Below are 22,107 nucleotides of genomic sequence, written 5' to 3'. Positions count from 1 at the left end.
AATAAGAGGGTCCCAACCAGTTTCTAAATACAATCTCTCATGACTAGTTAATTCAGTAGCCCCAGTTACAATCCTGGCTGCTTCGAGTTGAATATTTTCTAACAGATGGCTTTGGCCTGTCCTTATATTGTCCCATACCACGTCCCCATATTCTAACAAAGGTCGAATAAAAGTAAAGTAAATAGTTTGAAGCGTTTTTCTGTCAATAGAAAATTTAAGTTTTCTTAAAATGCCTATTTTTTGTGAAGCCTTGTTTATTATATATTGAACATGATCAGTCCACCCTCCATTAGACGAGATAAAGACACCAAGGTGTTTGTGGCATGTTACCTCTGTTAGTGGGTTGTTGTTCATAGACAAAGGGGCATGAAGTGGTTTGTCATTTTTTCTTCTTACTGTCATTGACACTGTCTTACTAGGATTGAAATCGACAAGCCATGTTTTTGACCATTCATGAATTTTGTTTAGATTATCATTCAAGAGATTAGCGCTCAAATCCGGCAAATCCACTATAACGTATAGAGACGTATCGTCAGCAAACAACTTTATGATACAATTAATATCTTGGACGATGTCATTTATAAAAATTAGAAATAATAATGGACCTAGAATTGACCCCTGAGGCACTCCAGCAGAAATGTAAGTTAAGTTTGATTGCAGCGATTACGTAAATAGCTCGAGAACCAATCAAATAATTTACCTGTGATGCCAAAGTTTTGAGGTTTAGAAAGAAGGCCACGATGCCATACTCGGTCGAAAGCCTTACTAATATCGCAGAAGACCATTCTAATTTATTTACTATTATCTAAAGCGGAAAATATATCATGAGAAATAGATACAAGTTGATTTATAGTGGAATCACCGGATCTGAAACCCGACTGACAAGATGAGAGTAAGGACTTGTCAGTTAAATAGTTATAAATATATTTATATGTACACCTTTCCATCATTTTACCTATTATAGACAAAAGAGAGATAGGACGGTAATTTCCGAGAACAGAAGGATCATTTTTTTTTTGTGCACGGGAGTAACATTCGCCCTCTTCCATTGCGACGGGAACTTATAAGTAGTAAGAGAGTGATTGAATAATGTTTGAAGTGGATAGCTAAGACCTTCGGCTGCTTCTTTGATTAGTCGTGGGTTTATGAGGTCAGGACCAACAGCTTTTTTTGCAGTCAAGAGAATGTATTACGTCAAGGACATCTTGTCGTGTTATGACAATGTCAGAAAGAGTATGATTGTGGGATTTTTGTAGATCAGGAGGGTCAACATTAGTGTCGTTTATATTAGAATGTGAGCTGAAGAAAGTGTTAAAGGCATTGGCTTTGTCTAAGTCGTCGTGTATAAAGTTACCGTTATAGGAAATAGGAGGAATATGGGTTTTTTTTGCTTGAGTTAGCTTAGACATAAGACGATTAACAATTTTCCACCATTCTTTGCTGCTGGTATTAGTATGGTTAAGCTTTGTACATAATTTATTAAAATAATCACGTTTATATTTACGAATGGCATTTACACACATATTACGAGCTTTCCTAAAATTATGTGACTGTTTGGCTTTGCGGTGTATATACTTATGTCTACGAAATCAATTTTCTAATTGCACCATTCATCCAAACAGCATCATTCGCTCTTACAATTATATCTTGTTTTGGTATACACTCATTGCAATTGTAAGTAAACAACGTGTAAATTGCTCTGTACTTATGTCTATGTCATTACTGTCGAGAGTGCTGTCCCAATCAACGTTAGAAAGTCTGTCACGATATTCGTCGTAGTTGCCTAGGTCGTATAGCCATACTTTACGTTTAAAACTGGATTTTAGGGGTTTTGAAATGTTAATAAATAATACTTGACCACGTTTTTGAAACAGGTCACACGCCTCGTGATTTTTTTGTATTGAATTTATTTCACACTCGTAAGGTTTTTTTTAAACAGGTCACACGGCTTGTGATTTTTGCTAAAGCTCGTGTGAAATAAATTCTATATCAAACAACCACTCTTTGTGTAACCCGCTATATATTTAATGATTGTGCCGAACCCCAGAACATGTTTCTATATGATCCCCTTGATATATTGACAACAGGTCCCATTCTCTGATTCATAATAGTGTAATTAGTTTCAAGTCTGGTCTTTAATGTTCCTAATTAAAGTCCATTCGTGATTCCGGTGACGAAGACGTACACGAACTACAACCAAATTATCTCTTGTGAGAAGGACGAAATCGTTGTTACAGTATATCAATATAAAAAATAAGACTTTTTGACATGCAGATATATAATTCTTATATAGACAGGACGAATTCATTATTTCAGAAGGAAATTGCTATAATTTGAAGGGTTACTATCCGTGGATAGTGTTTTTAGCTACAGAACTCAATAACTTTTACAACTTACTAATTAAAATACACTTAGTTAATTAGTTTAAACAATATTTCTATTAAGTGAAAACACCAATAAACATGTACACGTGTGTACAACGTTTATATAGATAACCGAACACTTATATGTAAATCTAAATGGATTATAATTCTTTTGATAACAAATTATAGACATGTGTTTAAAAGATTATTATACTCATTAAGAAAGCCTTTAAGATTTCACAAATTAAACTGTATAACACGTAGATACAAAATGTATCTATCACATACTGGGCCCGGCATCCTGTATCGACCACGTTTCCTGAAACAGAAGTTCCTGTCCTAGTCATTACAATGGACGGCAAGGAGCACACGATGGCGTACGAGGAGGACTTTGACGCCGAATGGTACCTCGATACTTACTACGAACCCTCCCTGGAGGCTGTAGACAAGGATGAATTTCTACAGTTCACTCTTGATAGTCTCCATGATGCTTTCAGGACAGGTATACCGTTAACTTATCGTGTATCTAAAATCACATCTCGTTTCTAGCATCAACAATTGTTCATACACTGTGGTGTCATTTCAGTCAATACGTTGGTAACTGGGTATTCCATCATACATTATGTATCCTATCAGCTTTGCTATATAATACTTGATATGTATGAAATATGTATTTAAATCGAGCTATGGAATTGTGTCATATGTACATAGCAAAATAAAATTAACATAAATATGTGACGCTGCATTTTGGTAGCTAGAAAGCTAAGGAACTTTTCAGACATAATTTTGTGACGCCGCAAATCGGTAGCTAGCAATTAGCTGAGGAACTTCGTGACGCCGCAGTTTGGTAGCTAGACATTTTCGAAGGAACTCCCAAGAAGAAAAAGTCGATTAAGAAAACCAATGTCAAGAACAAATTTAAATTTCTTCATTTTTTATGTTGCGTGTGTATTACTGTTATAATTCTAGTAAATAATAATAAATTATTTATGTTCCGTAAGTATAACTAAGTATAACTATAGCAATTTTAGAATCAAACTATGGTATTAACGTTGATACAAAGGAAGTCTACCAGGACAAGGAGACTTTTGACTACACTGTCAGCATGATGATTGTAATTATATCTTGGTACCATCATCCAGTGTTAGATAACTATAATTGCGCCTGTGATGCATCCAATACAAGAAGTTGTACCCGCCTGTTGACTTTGGACATTTAAGGTATTAATATGAGCCTAGCATGTAAATATATTGGATGTTGTTGTGCTGTACCTGTAACAGTGCCACTTTTTGAAATACCACGGTACTGTATATGATTAACAAAACGTTTAATTCATGTCGTTATTACCAATATCGTGATGTCGTGTTTTGATTCAGAACGACCAATAACACGATGTGTCGGTGCGACACTTGTGATCCGTGATGTCGTGTTTTGATTCAGAACGACCAATGACACGATGTGTCGTTGCGACACTTGTGCTCCGTGATGTCGTGTTTTGATTCAGAACGACCAATAACACGATGTTTCGTTGCGACACTTGTGATCCGTGATGTCGTGTTTTGATTCAGAACGACCAATGACACGATGTGTCGTTGCGACACTTGTGATCCGTGATGTCGTGTTTTGATTCAGAACGACCAATGACACGATGTGTCGTTGCGACACTTGTGATCCGTGATGTCGTATTTTGATTCAGATCTACCAATAACACGATGTGTCGTTGTGCTCCGTGATGTCGTGTTTTGATTCAGATCTACCAATGACACGATGTGTCGTTGCGACACTTGTGCTCCGTGATGTCGTATTTTGATTCAGAACGACCAATAACACGATGTGTCGTTGCGACACTTGTGCTCCGTGATGTCGTGTTTTGATTCAGAACGACCAATGACACGATGTGTCGTTGCGACACTTGTGATCCGTGATGTCGTGTTTTGATTCAGAACGACCAATGACACGATGTGTCGTTGCGACACTTGTGATCCGTGATGTCGTGTTTTGATTCAGAACGACCAATGACACGATGTGTCGTTGCGACACTTGTGCTCCGTGATGTCGTATTTTGATTCAGAACGACCAATGACACGATGTGTCGTTGTGACACTTGTGATCCGTGATGTCGTGTTTTGATTCAGAACGACCAATAACACGATGTGTCGGTGCGACACTTGTGCTCCGTGATGTCGTGTTTTGATTCAGATCTACCAATAACACGATGTGTCGTTGCGACAGTTGTGATCCGTCATGTCGTGTTTTGATTCAGAACGACCAATGACACGATGTGTCGTTGCGACACTTGTGATCCGTGATGTCGTGTTTTGATTCAGAACGACCAATGACACGATGTGTCGTTGTGACACTTGTGTTCCGTGATGTCGTGTTTTGATTCAGAACGACCAATAACACGATGTGTCGGTGCGACACTTGTGTTCCGTGATGTCGTGTTTTGATTCAGAACAACCAATAACACGATGTGTCGGTGCGACACTTGTGTTCCGTGATGTCGTGTTTTGATTCAGAACAACCAATAACACGATGTGTCGGTGCGACACTTGTGATCCGTGATGTCGTGTTTTGATTCAGAACAACCAATAACACGATGTGTCGGTGCGACACTTGTGATCCGTGATGTCGTGTTTTGATTCAGAACAACCAATAACACGATGTGTCGTTGCGACACTTGTGCTCCGCTGTAGCGAATTAGAAGCGGGATGGATCTCCAGGTAAATGAATATAGGATATCAAGTAAGTTTTTTTCACTTCATTGAAGATTTTGAGTCTTAGAAGTTCAATTTTTGCCTTGTATAAATATAATTTTTCTTATTTTAGCATGCTGATAACAAGCATTTTCGTTGGCTTGAAAACTTATGTTATCAGTCCATAATGTAAAATATGACGTCGCCGTTTGCAACGTCGCTTTTGATTGGCTGATACAACAGCGTAATAATTTCTAATAGAAAATAGTTCAACAGGAATCAAATAGTATTTTCTAAGGATTAACTTGAATCTATTTTTACGTTATGGAGCTATAACATGAAAAAATTAAGTGTTATTTAGAAAACGCCCCGTTTATAAGGAATATAAAAAATCATTATGTTGTATTTTGGTCAACGAGCGTAAGATAAAATATCAAAATCAGAGAGATCATACATGTCAACATACCATCAAGTCAATCCATATTTGGTGACCATATTTACAATACGAATCACGTGATTAAAGTCTCGTGAAAACTATTTTCAGCATGAGGATTACCCTGTGAACAAATTGTGGTCGCGAAATATTTGGAAACTCGCAGTAGGATTATAAAATAAGTGGATTGATCTGTTTCTATTATAGGCCGATAAAACCCCAGAAATCGACGGATTTATTGCACTGGTTGTTTTTTGCACAAAGAATGTGCACGGGCGAATTTACTGGATAACAGGCCAATTATGGTTTAAAGTACCCCTCCTAAACACAGATACACACATTTAATCCAGAATTGCAATGTATATATTTATGAAAAAAGTGAGAAAACATCATTACCACCGGACTCAATTTTGCAATACAGGATATACCCATAAATAAACTGAATTAATTATTACTTTTTACAACGATATACAAGTTATATCAACTTAAATAAATCACTCTTGTTATTCCGGATGAAAGCGCGCGAGGAGTCTTACTGTGGGAGGAAACCGGAGTACCCGGGGAACCGATCGGGTACTCCGGTCCAGCAGCTTCCTCTAATTCTAACGGCAATTCTAACGGCGACAATTCTAATGGCAATTCTAACGACAATTCTAACGGTACGACAATTCTAACGACAATTCTAACGGTACGACAATTCTAACGACAATTTTAACGGCAATTCTAACGGCAAGTCTAACGGCAATTCTAACGACAATTCTAACGGCAATTCTAACGACAATTCTAACAGCAACATTACAACGACAATTCTAACAGCAATTCTAACGGCAATTCTAATGACAATTTTAACGACAAGTCTAACGGCAAGTCTAACGACAATTCTAACGGCGACAATTCTAATGGCAATTCTAACGGCAATTCTAACCGCAATTCTAATGACAATTTTAACGACAATTCTAACGGCACGGCAAGTCTAACGACAATTCTAACGGCAAGTCTAACGACAATTCTAATGGCAATTCTAACGGCAATTCTAACGGCACGACAATTCTAACGGCAATTCTAACAGCAATTCTAACGACAATTCAAACGGCAATTCTAACGGCAATTCTAAAGGCAATTCTAACGACAATTCTAACGGCAATTCTAACGGCAATTCTAACGACAATTCTAACGGCAATTCTTACGACAATTCTAACGGCAATTCTAACGACAATTCTAACCGCAATTCTAACGACAATTCTAACGACAAATCTGACGACAATTCTAACGGCAATTCTAACGGCAATTTTAACGACAATTCTAACGGCAATTCTCACGGCACGATAATTCTAACGGCAATTCTAACGGCAATTCTCACGGCACGATAATTCTAACGGCAATTCTGGCGACAATTTTAACGACAATTCTAACGGCAAATCTGACGACAATTCTAACGGCAATTCTGGCGACAATTCTAACGACAATTCTAACCGCAATTCTAACGGCAATTCTAACGGCAACATTACAACGACAATTCTAACGACAATTCTAACGACAATTCTAACGACAAATCTGACGACAATTCTAACGGCAAATCTGACGGCAATTCTAACGACAATTCTAACGACAATTCTAACCGCAATTCTAACGACAATTCTAACGATAATTCTAACCGCAATTCTAACGACAATTCTGACGACAATTCTAACGGCAATTCTAACGACAAATCTGACGACAATTCTAACGACAATTCTGACGACAATTCTAACGACAATTCTAACGACAATTCTAACGACAAATCTGACGACAATTCTAACGACAATTCTAACCGCAATTCTAACGACAATTCTAACGACAAATCTGACGACAATTCTAACGACAATTCTAACGGCAATTCTAACGACAATTCTAACGGCAATTCTGACGACAATTCTAACGACAATTCTAACGACAAATCTGACGACAATTCTAACGACAATTCTAACGACAATTCTAACGACAATTCTAACGACAATTCTAACCGCAATTCTAACGACAATTCTAACGGCAATTCTAACGACAATTCTAACGACGACAATTCTAACGGCAATTCTAACGACAATTCTAACGACAATTCTAACGACAATTCTAACCGCAATTCTAACGACAATTCTAACGGCAATTCTAACGACAATTCTAACGGAAAGTCTAACGACGACAATTCTAACGGCAAATCTGACGACAATTCTAACGACAATTCTAACGACAATTCTAACGACAAATCTGACGACAATTCTAACGACAATTCTAACGGCAATTCTAACCGCAATTCTAACGGCAATTCTAACGACACGGCAATTCTAACGGCAATTCTGACGACAATCCTAACGGAAAGTCTAACGACGACAATTCTAACGGCAATTCTAACGACAATTCTAACGACAAATCTGACGACAATTCTAACGGAAAGTCTAACGACGACAATTCTAACGGCAAATCTGACGACAATTCTAACGACAATTCTGACGACAATTCTAACGACAAATCTGACGACAATTCTAACGACAATTCTAACGGCAATTCTAACGACAATTCTAACGGCAATTCTAACGGCAATTCTGACGACAATCCTAACGGAAAGTCTAACGGCACGGCAATTCTAACGGCGGCAATTCTAACGACAATATTACAACGGCAATTATAACGGTAATCATAACGACAATTTTAACGGCAATTTTAACGGCAATTCTAACGGCATGGCCATTCTAACGACAAGTGGTTCTTACTGAAAAAAGATATACACGTATTCATCATATATACTGAATTGTTTGATAATATATATCCCTTGAAGATTAGATTTTAAGATTTATGAATATCAAAGCTCAAAAGATTTTTTTATCAAATACAAATGATTTCTACGCAAAAAAGACCATTTCATTTTGAAGAATTTTTTTCATATTTACAATACATTTCAAAATTGATATTCCTCACTATTGCATCACAAAGTCGTAATGCATGTAATCAGTATTCTTGTGTTTCTATAAATAAATAGGGTGTGTTAAAAACTCACAATATCATTTCAACACATAAGATACTTCAGTGTGAAATAAATGGTAGACCTAAGCATTGTTAAATTGTTTTTCTTTTAATAGTAGACCTAAAATGGCTTCCTCAAAATATAACCAATATTGCGAGGCCTATATCTTACATTTGACGGCATCTTCGCTAACCAAGGGTTCTGATTACGTCACACTACACGAACGTTCTTGCAGTTTAACGTTATCATAAACCTTGGCTCTAGCGAAGATGATTTGACGGTGACGTATGAAAATGTACGCTATACAAAGACTTCGAACTCTGCAGTATAAACCCAAATACGGGAGAAGTTAACATTCACTGTCACTTAATCAAAATATTAATAATTCAACTACACGAAAGATACAGTTGTGCCGGATACATTAACATATATAGTTATGTCTCATAAATTACAAATGAGTACAAACTTAAGCGTGCATCCCGTATCGACCATAATTATTAATTACAGATATCGGATTAGCATGGCACACCACCATCCGGGGACGAGCTGGCTTAGATCAAATTTCATATAAATAAATATGAAGTCACTTCAAGGTGTACCCCAGATATTGTCGTGTACACTGTTCCCTATGGAGGGTTAAAAGGGACATAAAATTGTGAGAAATAAAGCAGTAATGACAAATAATGAGAAGTTGCAATTAGAAAAGTAAAAAAAAGTAAGAAAAAAAAAATGAAAATATTATGTTTGACTTATGTCCCTTTTAACCCTCCATAGTTCCCTTGACGTAACATTCTTCAGATTTGATGGGTTCTTATAATTTTTTCTCAGTTTTGTGTACTTTTTTGTGATTTTGTTTTTTGGTTTCTGATATATTGAAAAGCCTACACAACATTTGACATACATGTATATGAATCCATAACCTAATGTAAATTCATGTAGTGGATCATACCCAATGTCTCGATCTCATTTCTCCAGCTGTGACGCCTGGTTATATTCATTTATCTATGTAATACGTACGTAAAGAAAACATTCTTCCCTTTCTCTGCAAATCTGCCACAAACTTAAACGTGCATCCCGTATCGATCATAGACTCAACCATGTAATACACATCGACCAAGTTTTCTGAAACAGAAGTTCATTGTCCTCGTAATTTCTTAATTATAATGGACGGCAAGGAACACACGATCGTCTATGAGGATTTTGACGCCGAATAGTACCTTAATACTTACTACGAACCCTACATACCAAACTATGCTTATTATCATTTACAAATACAGTATGTACATATATACCAAACTGCAGTTATTATCATCATACAACTACAGTATACATACATACCAAACTACGGTTATTATCATTTACAAATACAGTATGTACATATATACCAAACTACGGTTATTATCATTTACAAATACAGTATGTACATATATACCAAACTACGGTTATTATCATTTACAAATACAGTATACATACATACCAAACTACGGTTATTATCATTATACAACTACAGTAAACAAATATACCAAACTACGGTTATTATCATCATACAACTACAGTATACAAATATACCAAACTACGGTTATTATCATTATACAACTACAGAATACATACATACCAAACTACGGTTATTATAATTATACAACTACAGAATGTATACAAATATACCAAACTACGGTTATTATCATTATACAACTACAGTATACATACATACCAAACTACGGTTATTATCATCATACAACTACAGTATACATATATACAAAACTACGGTTATTATCATTATACAACTACAATATACATACATACCAAACTACGGTTATTATCATTATACAACTACAGTATACATACTAACCAAACTACGGTTATTATCATTTACAAATACAGTATACATACATACAAAACTACGGTTATTATCATTTACAAATACAGTATACATACATACCAAACTATGCTTATTATCATTTACAAATACAGTATGTACATATATACCAAACTGCAGTTATTATCATCATACAACTACAGTATACATACATACCAAACTACGGTTATTATCATTTACAAATACAGTATGTACATATATACCAAACTACGGTTATTATCATTTACAAATACAGTATGTACATATATACCAAACTACGGTTATTATCATTTACAAATACAGTATACATACATACCAAACTACGGTTATTATCATTATACAACTACAGTAAACAAATATACCAAACTACGGTTATTATCATCATACAACTACAGTATACAAATATACCAAACTACGGTTATTATCATTATACAACTACAGAATACATACATACCAAACTACGGTTATTATAATTATACAACTACAGAATGTATACAAATATACCAAACTACGGTTATTATCATTATACAACTACAGTATACATACATACCAAACTACGGTTATTATCATCATACAACTACAGTATACATATATACAAAACTACGGTTATTATCATTATACAACTACAATATACATACATACCAAACTACGGTTATTATCATTATACAACTACAGTATACATACTAACCAAACTACGGTTATTATCATTTACAAATACAGTATACATACATACAAAACTACGGTTATTATCATTTACAAATACAGTATACATACATACCAAACTACGGTTATTATCATTTACAAATACAGTATACATACATACCAAACTACGGTTATTATCATTTACAACTACAGTATACATACATACCAAACTACGGTTATTATCATCATACAACTACAGTATACATACATACCAAACTGCGGTTATTATAATTATACAAATACATGTACAGTATACATACATACCAAACTGCGGTTATTATCATTATACAAGTACAGTATATATACATACCAAACTACGGTTATTATCATTATACAAATACAGTATACATACATACCAAACTACGGTTATTATCATTTACAAATACAGTATACATACATACCAAACTACGGTTATTATCATTTACAAATACAGTATACATACATACCAAATTACGGTTATTATCATTTACAAATACAGTATACATACATACCAAATTACGGTTATTATCATCATACAACTACAGTATACATACATACCAAACTACGGTTATTATCATCATACAACTACAGTATACATATATACCAAACTACGGTTATTATCATTAAACAACAACAGCATACATTTACACGTATACCAAACTACGGTTATTATCATCATACAAATACAGTATACATACATACCAAACTACGGTTATTATCATTTACAAATACAGTATACATACATACCAAATTACGGTTATTATCATTTACAAATACAGTATACATACATACCAAACTACGGTTATTATCATCATACAACTACAGTATACATACATACCAAACTACGGTTATTATCATCATACAACTACAGTATACATATATACCAAACTACGGTTATTATCATTAAACAACAACAGCATACATTTACACGTATACCAAACTACGGTTATTATCATCATACAAATACAGTATACATACATACCAAACTACGGTTATTATCATTTACAAATACAGTATACATACATACCAAACTACGGTTATTATCATCATACAACTACAGTATACATACATACCAAACTACGGTTATTATCATTTACAAATACAGTATACATACATACCAAACTACGGTTATTATCATTTATAACTACAGTATACATACATATCAAACTACGGTTATTATCATTATACAACTACAGTATACATACAAACCAAACTACGGTTATTATCATTTACAACTACAGTATACATACATACCAAACTACGGTTATTATCATCATACAACCACAGTATACATACAAACCAAACTACGGTTATTATCATCATACAACTACAGTATACATACAAACCAAACTACGGTTATTATCATTTACAAATACAGTATACATACATACCAAACTACGGTTATTATCATTATACAACTACAGTAAACAAATATACCAAACTACGGTTATTATCATCATACAACTACAGTATACAAATATACCAAACTACGGTTATTATCATTATACAACTACAGAATACATACATACCAAACTACGGTTATTATAATTATACAACTACAGAATGTATACAAATATACCAAACTACGGTTATTATCATTATACAACTACAGTATACATACATACCAAACTACGGTTATTATCATCATACAACTACAGTATACATATATACCAAACTACGGTTATTATCATTATACAACTACAATATACATACATACCAAACTACGGTTATTATCATTTACAACTACAGTATACATACATACCAAACTACGGTTATTATCATTTACAAATACAGTATACATACATACCAAACTACGGTTATTATCATCATACAACTACAGTATACATACATACCAAACTACGGTTATTATCATCATACAACTACAGTATACATATATACCAAACTACGGTAATTATCATTAAATAACAACAGCATACATTTACACGTATACCAAACTACGGTTATTATCATCATACAAATACAGTATACATACATACCAAACTACGGTTATTATCACCATACAACTACAGTATACATACATACCAAACTACGGTTATTATCATTTACAAATACAGTATACATACATACCAAACTACGGTTATTATCATTTACAACTACAGTATACATACATATCAAACTACGGTTATTATCATAATACAACTTCATTATACATATATACCAAACTACGGTTATTATCATTATACAACTACAGTATACATACATACCAAACTACGGTTATTATCATCATACAACTACAGTATACATACATACCAAACTACGGTTATTATCATCATACAACTACAGTATACATATATACCAAACTCCGGTTATTATCATCATACAACTACAGTATACATACATACCAAACTACGGTTATTATCATTATACAACTACAGTATACATATATACCAAACTCCGGTTATTATCATCATACAACTACATTATACATACATACCAAACTACGGTTATTATCATTATACAACAACAGTATACATACATACCAAACTACGGTTATTATCATTATACAACTACAGTATACATATATACCAAACTACGGTTATTATCATTATACAACAACAGTATACATATATACCAAACTACGGTTATTATCATTATACAACAACAGTATACATACATACCAAACTACGGTTATTATCATTTACAACTACAGTATGTATAACAAGAGGCCCATGGGGCCTGTATCGCTCACCTGGTTGGATTAGATCAAATGTCAAAATAATGTTCATATTCAATTTATTTTATTTGTAAATCTCTAACAATGCTATATATAGTTATAGTATTGGAAGCCGAACTGCTTTAAAAATTAATGAAGTCCAGACTCTCTAAGGTCTGAAAGACCTCAAGAATTGTTTTTAGACATGCATTCATCACTTTATGACTGTAGCGATTTAAAGGAATTACCTCTATTTCCCCTATTGGGCCCCGCCCCTTTGGCCCCTAGGGGGTCAGAGTCACCATTTATGCAAAATCTGTTCTCCTTCCCCCATGGATGTTTCTGACCAAATTGGGTTAAAATCCATTCATAACTTTATGATAAGTAGCGATTTAAATGCATTACCTCTATCTCCCCTGTTGGGCCCCGCCCATTTGGCCCCTTGGGGGTCAGAGTCACCATTTATGCAAAATCTGTTCCCCTTCCCCCAAGGATGTTTCTGACCAAATTGAATTGAAATCCATTCATAACTTTATGATAAGTAGCGATTTAAAGGAATCACCTCAATTTCCCGTAATGGGCCCTGCCCATTTGGCCCTTTGAGGGTCAGAGTTACCATTTATGCAAAATCTGTTCCCCTTCTGCCAAGGATGTTTCTGACTAAATTAGGTTCAAATCAATTCAAAACTTTATGACTAGTAGCGATTTAAAGGAATTACCTCTATTTCCCCTATTGGGCCCCGCCCATTTGGCCCCTTGGGGGTCATAGTCACCATTTATGCAAAATCTGTTCCCCTTCCCCCAAGGATATTTCTGACCATATTGGGTTCAAATCCATTCATAACTTTATGACTAGTAGCGATTTGAAGGTATTGCCTCAATTTCCCCTATTGGGCCCCGTCCCTCCGGCCCCTTGAGGGTCAGAAATACCATTTATGCAAAATCTGTTCCCCTTCCCCCAAGGATATTTCTGACCAAATTGGGTTCAAATCCATTCATAACTTTATGACTAGTAGCGATTTAAAGGAATTACCTCTATTTCCCCTATTGGGCCCCGCCCCTTTGGCCGCTTTGGCCCCTTTGGGGTCAGAGCCACCATTTATGCAAAATCTGTTCCCCTTCCCCCAAGGATGTCTCTGACCAAAATGGGTTCAAATCCTTTTATAACTTTATGACTAGTAGCGATTTAAAGGAATAACCTCTATTTCCCCTATTGGGCCCCGCCCCTTTGGCCCCTAGGGGGTCAGAGTCACCATTTATGCAAAATCTGTTCCCCTTCCCCCATGGATGTTTCTGACCAAATTGGGTTAAAATCCATTCATAACTTTATGATAAGTAGCGATTTAAATGCATTACCTCTATCTCCCCTGTTGGGCCCCGCCCATTTGGCCCCTTGGGGGTCATAGTCACCATTTATGCAAAATCTGTTTCCCTTTCCCCCCCAAGAATATTTTTGACCAAATTGGGTTAAAATCCATTCATAACTTTATGACTAGAAGCGATTTAAAGGAATTACATCTATTTCCCCTATTGGGCCCCGCCCCTTTGGCCCCTCGGGGGTCAGAGTCACCATTTATGCATAATCTGTTCCCCTTCCTCAAAGGATGTTTCTGACCAAATTGAATTGAAATCCATTCATAACTTTATGATAAGTAGCGATTTAAAGGAATCACCTCAATTTCCCCTATTGGGCCCTGCCCATTTGGCCCCTTGAGGGTCACAGTTACCATTTATGCAAAATCTGTTCCCCTTCTGCAAAGTATGTTTCTGACTAAATTAGGTTCAAATCCATTCATAACTTTATGACTAGTAGCGATTTTAAGGAATTACCTCTATTTCCCCTATTGGGCCCCGCCCATTTGGCCCCTTGGGGGTCAAATTCACCATTTATGCAAGATCTGTTTCCTTTTCCCCAAGGATGTTTCTGACCAAATTGGGTTCAAATCCATTCATAACTTGATGACTAGTAGCGATTTTAAGAAATTACCTCTATTTCCCCTATTGGGCCCCGCCCATTTGGCCCCTTGGGGGTCAGAGTCACCATTTATGCAAAATCTGTTCCCCTTCCCCCAAGGATGTTTCTGACCAAATTGGGTTCAAATCCATTCATAACTTGATGACTAGTAGCGATTTGAAGGTATTGCCTCAATTTCCCCTATTGGGCCCCGTCCCTCCGGCCCCTTGAGGGTCAGAGTTACCATTTATGCAAAATCTGTTCCCCTTCTGCCAAGGATGTTTCTGACTAAATTATGTTCAAATCCATTCATAACTTTATGATAAGTAGCGATTTAAAGGAAATTCTCTATTTCCCCTATTGGGCCCCGCCCATCAGGCCCCTTGGGGGTCAGAGCCACCATTTATGCAAAATCTGTTCCCCTTCCCCCAAGGATGTCTCTGACTAAAATGTGTTCAAATCCTTTCATAACTTTATGACTAGTAGCGATTTAAAGGAATTACCTCTATTTCCCCTATTGGGCCCCGCCCCTTTGGCCCCTCGGGGGTCAGAGTCACCATTTATGCAAAATCTGTTCCCCTTCTGCCAAGGATGATTCTGGCCAAATTTGGTCAAAATCCAACAAGAACTTTTTGACTAGTAGCGATTTGAAGCAAATGTTGACGGACGACGGACGGACGGACGGACGGACGGACGACAGTCGCTGCGCCATGACATAAGCTCACCGGACCTTCGGTTCAGGTGAGCTAAAAAAACTACGGTTGTAATAATTATACAACTACAGTATACATATATACCAAACTACGGTTATTATCATTTACAAATACAGTATACATACATACCAAACTACGGTTATTATCATTTACAAATACAGTATACATACATACCAAACTACGGTTAATATCATTTACAAATACAGTATACATACATACCAAACTACGGTTATTATCATTTACAACTACAGTATACATATATACAAAAATACAGTTCTATATTGTATCCGTTCAAGACTGGAGTGAGCGAAAAAGGAAATTTTGACGAAAAAAACCCTGAATGATTCATATTATAGAGTTAAGTCAACAGAGTACTCTAACGTACTTAATTTGATGCACTCAACTTTTTGCGCAAAACCAAATTAAAATAGATCAGTTTAGTTAGTTTTAGTTTAAACATATTTTATATGAAAAATTCAAATGAAATTGGACACAAGTTAAACTGATTAAAATAGATTAGTTTAGTTAGTTTTAGTTTAAACATATTTTATTTGAAAAATTCAAATGAAATTGGACACAAGTTAAACTGATTAAAATAGATTAGCTTAAGTACCTAGACTAGAATTAGCGTAATTATAATTTAGCGGAACGCTTCCGGCGCGAAAAACGCTAAAAATACGATTATCGCTAAAATACGATTACCGCTACAAGTATTATTACATATCAGCTGACACTTCCCTGGCTCCCAGTTTGAGGATGTGACATTCCCCTGAATCAAAATAGATATGCATAACATGTATCGTCGATGAAACGGATTACAAAATGAACCTCTTTTCCATGTTCACGGATCTACATGTCAATTTATATTACGTTTATTTTGGTTAAAACATATTTTATTGTCAATATACAGCAAAAGAATTGGTCACGAGTTACATGAACATTATACTCACCCGTTCCTAATAATATATTAAACGTATGCATACATCACAAGATGGTGACACTAATATCTATTCAAATGATTTTACCTCTTTATAATCTATGTTGAGTTAAAAATACGTTTTTCTTTGCATGCTTGTGTGTTTTCTCTATCAAAAGTAAGACTTTTGACACAATTTTTATTAAGCACGGGTTACCGGAAGTCGCCTGTTGGATGTTGGTACTGGTCCTACCGTGCACTCTGTCATCAGCGGAAGTCAACACGTCGGCGAAATCTACTTAAGTGACTACGCAGCACAGAACAGAAAGGTGCTCACTGATTGGTGGAAATTGGGAACACGACCGCAAACTGGAATAATGGAATATGTCCTACGGAGAGAAAATTCAGAGTAAGAGCTACTTTATTTTATAGATTTGATTGTATCATGTCATCATTACCCCCGCAGCAAATGATTTAATTCAGTTTCTACCACAATAGGTGGGTGGATTTAATTCCCCCGGATGTGTCTTCGCATTGGATCCCTGATTGACCACTTGATGAGGTAGAATTCCCAATATGATTGGCTAACACTTGAAGGCCGCTTCACAATATTATAGTAATGCTCCGGAAACGATAACGCAAAAGAAGTAGTTCGAAGTTGTTTTTGTTATTATCTATTTTTTAATCAGTTTTATTGCTTTAAAACACTTATTTCTTACTTATTTGTGGTTTGTAATGAATTGTAATATTTCCATACACCTCCGAAATTGTCAGTTTTGCATATTCATTAGCGAAAGTTCAATTTAGGTCATATCATTACACCACGCCTGGTATTATGAAAAGAACACACGTTGACACAAAGCAGGCCAATTCGTTCTCAGAATATAGCTTTTCTATTGTGGTAGAAACGGATTACACAAACTCATGGTTGCTGTATATGCTATTTCTTTCACTCTCCCTAGTTATTTTTCTAAAGTTCAAAAAAAAAAAAAAAAAAAAACTCTAGCTTCTATCTCTATCTTTCAGTAAATATCTAATGGTGTCAATATCTCCTGTGTATTTTGTTACAATACTGGATTGATTATGGGAAGGAAACCATACAGCTTAGCTGAGTTGACCAGGTTATGGCTATCTCGTAGTTAAGTTGATAATTTAGATGTATCTCATGTAAGGCCACATTTAATTTTCTGTTTTAACGAAAAACGAACACAAACAGATTTTCATAATGGATTGTGTAGAAATATATCAGTAAACTTACGGAATCAAACTGCATCCATATGAACGACCAGTCGACCAGAACATTTATCAAAATAACCATGTTTATCAGTTTAAAGTAAGTTTATTAAGGTGGTTAAGTTAGACGGTTTTGATTATATCCTTCTCCTATACACAGATATCTAAAATATAACGCAGATTACAAGTATCACTGACAAATATCTTATGTTTTGATATTTATGTATTTTCCTTTTCAATTTGCTGGCTATAATACTTTAAGTTTTTTTTAATCTCAAAGGACGCAAAACAGAAAAAAAACTGTGACCTGACCTCGCTGGCATTTCTTTCACTCGTGTTAGTTATTTTTCCAAAGTTTCAAACAGGAGCTTAAGCAAGTTTTTTTGGTAACTTTAGGAAAACCAAACGAGAGTGAAAGAAATCTCATAAGCAACAAATACGAGTTTGTGTGACATGTTTCTACGACAAGAAAATATTGTTTCAACATTTGTTCTTACGGATATGACCTAAAATGAAATTCCGCTAATTGATATGCAAAACTGACAATTTCGGAATTGTGTGCAGATATTATAATTTACAGTTAATAATAACAAATGATTAGCAATCAAGAATATCATTTTTCAAGCGACAATTTCATACAAATCTATATAAAAATGAATTATCGCTTATACAATGGTGAACTACTTTGTGTGTATCATCATTTCCCCGTCCCGGTGAAGCGGTCATTGAACCACGTGATTGAAAAATAGTCCGGTCAAAGGTCATCGTATCAACCAATCAAAACGCATTTAGAGTTTATTCCACGTGTGGTATAAACCAGAGACATATATACAGATATATGTCTCTGTATAAACTGAATGTTATTCAACAGTTGTAATAATAATTTCAAACCTCGGGAGTGGAATAATACCTATTATGGTATAAATCTGTTTATACTCTCTTCCTTTCAGTGAAAGTGTCATTAACAGACAAGATGACATGCGACAGAAAGTCCGTGGGATCTTAGCAATTGATGTACATTTGGAACATCCTCTTGGAAGCGAGTATGGATCAGAATATTTTGATGTCATCATTTCGAGCTTGTGTCTCGAAGTAGCATCCCAGTCAATAGGGGAATACAGAAAAGCGATGAAGAACGTATGTGGTCTGTTAAAGCCAGGAGGCCATTTAATCCTTGTCGGTTTATGTGGACAGTCATATTACCGGGTTGGAGAACAAACCTTCAGTAGTCTCCCTTTGAAACGTCACCAGGCGGAAGAGGTCCTTGAGGATCTAGGACACACTCTTCTGAGTATGCGTTGGATCAAAACTCAGGATAGTGTACTTAGTGACACCAAAGGGGCATTTGTCATCGTTACTCGAGCAGGTTCTACCACCAAGACCTTACTTCGCACGTAATAGAGCATCGTCGGAGACCCGGCCACGGTTGATTGCACTACGTTACGCTACACTTATCACCAGGGTAGCGTAACGCAATCAACCGTGGGTCTCCGATGCTCATTCGTATTTCATTTCACTACCGGCATGTCATTTATTGTGTCCATGACTTGAATTCTCGTTCTCGAGCCTTTCATTGAACTTTGTCTCCGCATTGCATGGGATTTTCAAGAAATGACATACAAAATGCCCCTTTTAACAAATTACTTCGGTCTGATTTCACCTCATTGTGAGTTTGGTAGTAGAACTATGAATACGTCAGACAAGAGTGACGAGAAAATATATATAAAAAAAACAACAAAAAAAAAACCCTGCTGCAGAATTCTGTAGAGAAAACTGGCGTAGGGTATCACCAGCCTTCTCTAGAAGACTAATGAATGCTCCCGTATCCCAAAACCCAAACAATGCAGCGAGTACTCGCGTTTCGTGACTTGCTGTAGTTGAGGTTCAAGATCAAAGAGGGCGCTCTCTGTCACTTCGCGGGATTATATACCAGAGCGCACCTCCAGTTCGTGCACAGAGAGTTCCAACCAGGGGAGATAACTCTCCCTGGATTTTTCACTACAATACTCCAAAATTGTTATATGAAAACCGATTTATTTTCGCATATATCAAGTGAAGATAAAAACGTACAAAATGACGGTAAGCATAGACAGAGTTTTACAAGTCGGAGTGTCAGTTATCCATAAAACAAGGGGATGGGCGAAGATATTCAATATATTGATATATCATAGAAAATTAGAGCCGAAAACAAGAAGAGTCTACGAAACATCAGAAGCGCAAGAAAAGTGTCGGGTACAAGAGGATGAAACAATATCAATACAGTTGATTCCCAACCTTCAGAATAAATCGTTTCGGTGACCTGGACATGTCCGTGATATTTTAACTTTTTCGTGGCAATGTAGTGTATTTGAGATATAGATCTTGAAGGGATATGAAATTGTTTGCGCAAATTTCATACTGTATTTATTATAAATTTATCAGCTGACTTTCCTCTTCAAATTGTATTTAACTGATATTAAATTATGGATTAACCTGCAATATGTCACTATGTTATTTTTCTTTTCTGCTATTACACTTTTAAAGGTAACAGTTATCTACCTTCCACTGTAGATTAGTTCATAAGAGTGTAGATCTACGGCTATACAGCTACAGGTTTGGATTGTTTTTTATTAACGTCCTATTAACAGCCAGGGTCATTTAAGGACGTGCCAGGTTTTGGAGGTGGAGGAAAGCCGGAGAAAAACCACCGACCTACGGTCAGTACCTGGTAACTGCCCCACGTAGGTTTCGAACTCGCAACCCAGAGGTGGAGGGCTAGTGATAAAGTGTCGGGACACCTTAACCACTCGGCCACCGCGGCCCCTCCAGCTACAGGTAAACTAATATACAATGTACAGCTAAAAGTAAACTAATATACAGCTACAAGGATCAAAGTGTGACTGTGTATTAATATCATTTAATGAACCGCTTTATAGTTACGCTATATACAATAGCAACACAATATCATTTCCGATTGTTTTATTATTAATTATAGGTGTGTACAGATTACATTATATCAAAGGAGAAATTCATAATATAATAAATATATATGATTCTACTTAGACACTCACAGCCATAATATAAAGTACATCGTAAACACTTCAGATACAAATCAAAACAAAATAAAGTATAAATTAGTAATCCAATCAATGTATCCAATCATAAGTCAATCAAATTATAAATGAACTTGCAGTTTTAAAAGCGTATAGATCATCAGGATGTATACAGGTCATCTACAGGTGTGGTAGGTTAGGGAACAAATACTTCCATCTCTTAAAATATTTTGCTGTGTGTATATTTAAGCATTGAACTGCTTTCATTAGGAAGTTATGGGCTGATGAATGCCAACTGGACAAAGGCAAATTTAATGAAGCACGCTAGCGCTTCATGTTGAATTTGCCTTTGTCTAGTTGGCGTTTATCAGCCTATAACTTCATGTTGAATTTGCCTTTGTCTAGTTGGCGTTTATCAGCCTATAACTTCATGTTGAATTTGCCTTTGTCTAGTTGGCGTTTATCAGCCCATAACTTCCAAATGAAGCAGTTTAATGGTTATATTTACATTTGACAACGATTTTTAAAGACTATATCCAGGAATTTTGCTCCTGCAAGG

The 22,107-nt window shown here is 35.7% G+C and overlaps 1 protein-coding gene across 1 annotated transcript; it reads left to right on the top strand.

The window, feature by feature from the left end:
• Nucleotides 1-2,713: 2,713 nt before the first annotated feature.
• On the top strand, nt 2,714-20,994 carry LOC117317953 (nicotinamide N-methyltransferase-like). Its single transcript, XM_033872920.1, has 3 exons — nt 2,714-2,865; nt 17,491-17,692; nt 19,467-20,994. Exons 1-3 carry the CDS (start codon nt 2,715-2,717, stop codon nt 19,912-19,914), a joined length of 801 nt encoding a protein of 266 aa, XP_033728811.1. The 5' UTR covers nt 2,714; the 3' UTR covers nt 19,915-20,994.
• The last annotated feature ends 1,113 nt before the right edge of the window (nt 20,995-22,107 follow it).

This window comes from Pecten maximus, chromosome 19 (genome assembly GCF_902652985.1).
Source record: "Pecten maximus chromosome 19, xPecMax1.1, whole genome shotgun sequence".
NCBI lineage: Eukaryota > Metazoa > Mollusca > Bivalvia > Pectinida > Pectinidae > Pecten > Pecten maximus.
Note: the sequence above shows the minus strand (reverse complement) of the source record. Positions and strands in the feature narration are given on the sequence as shown.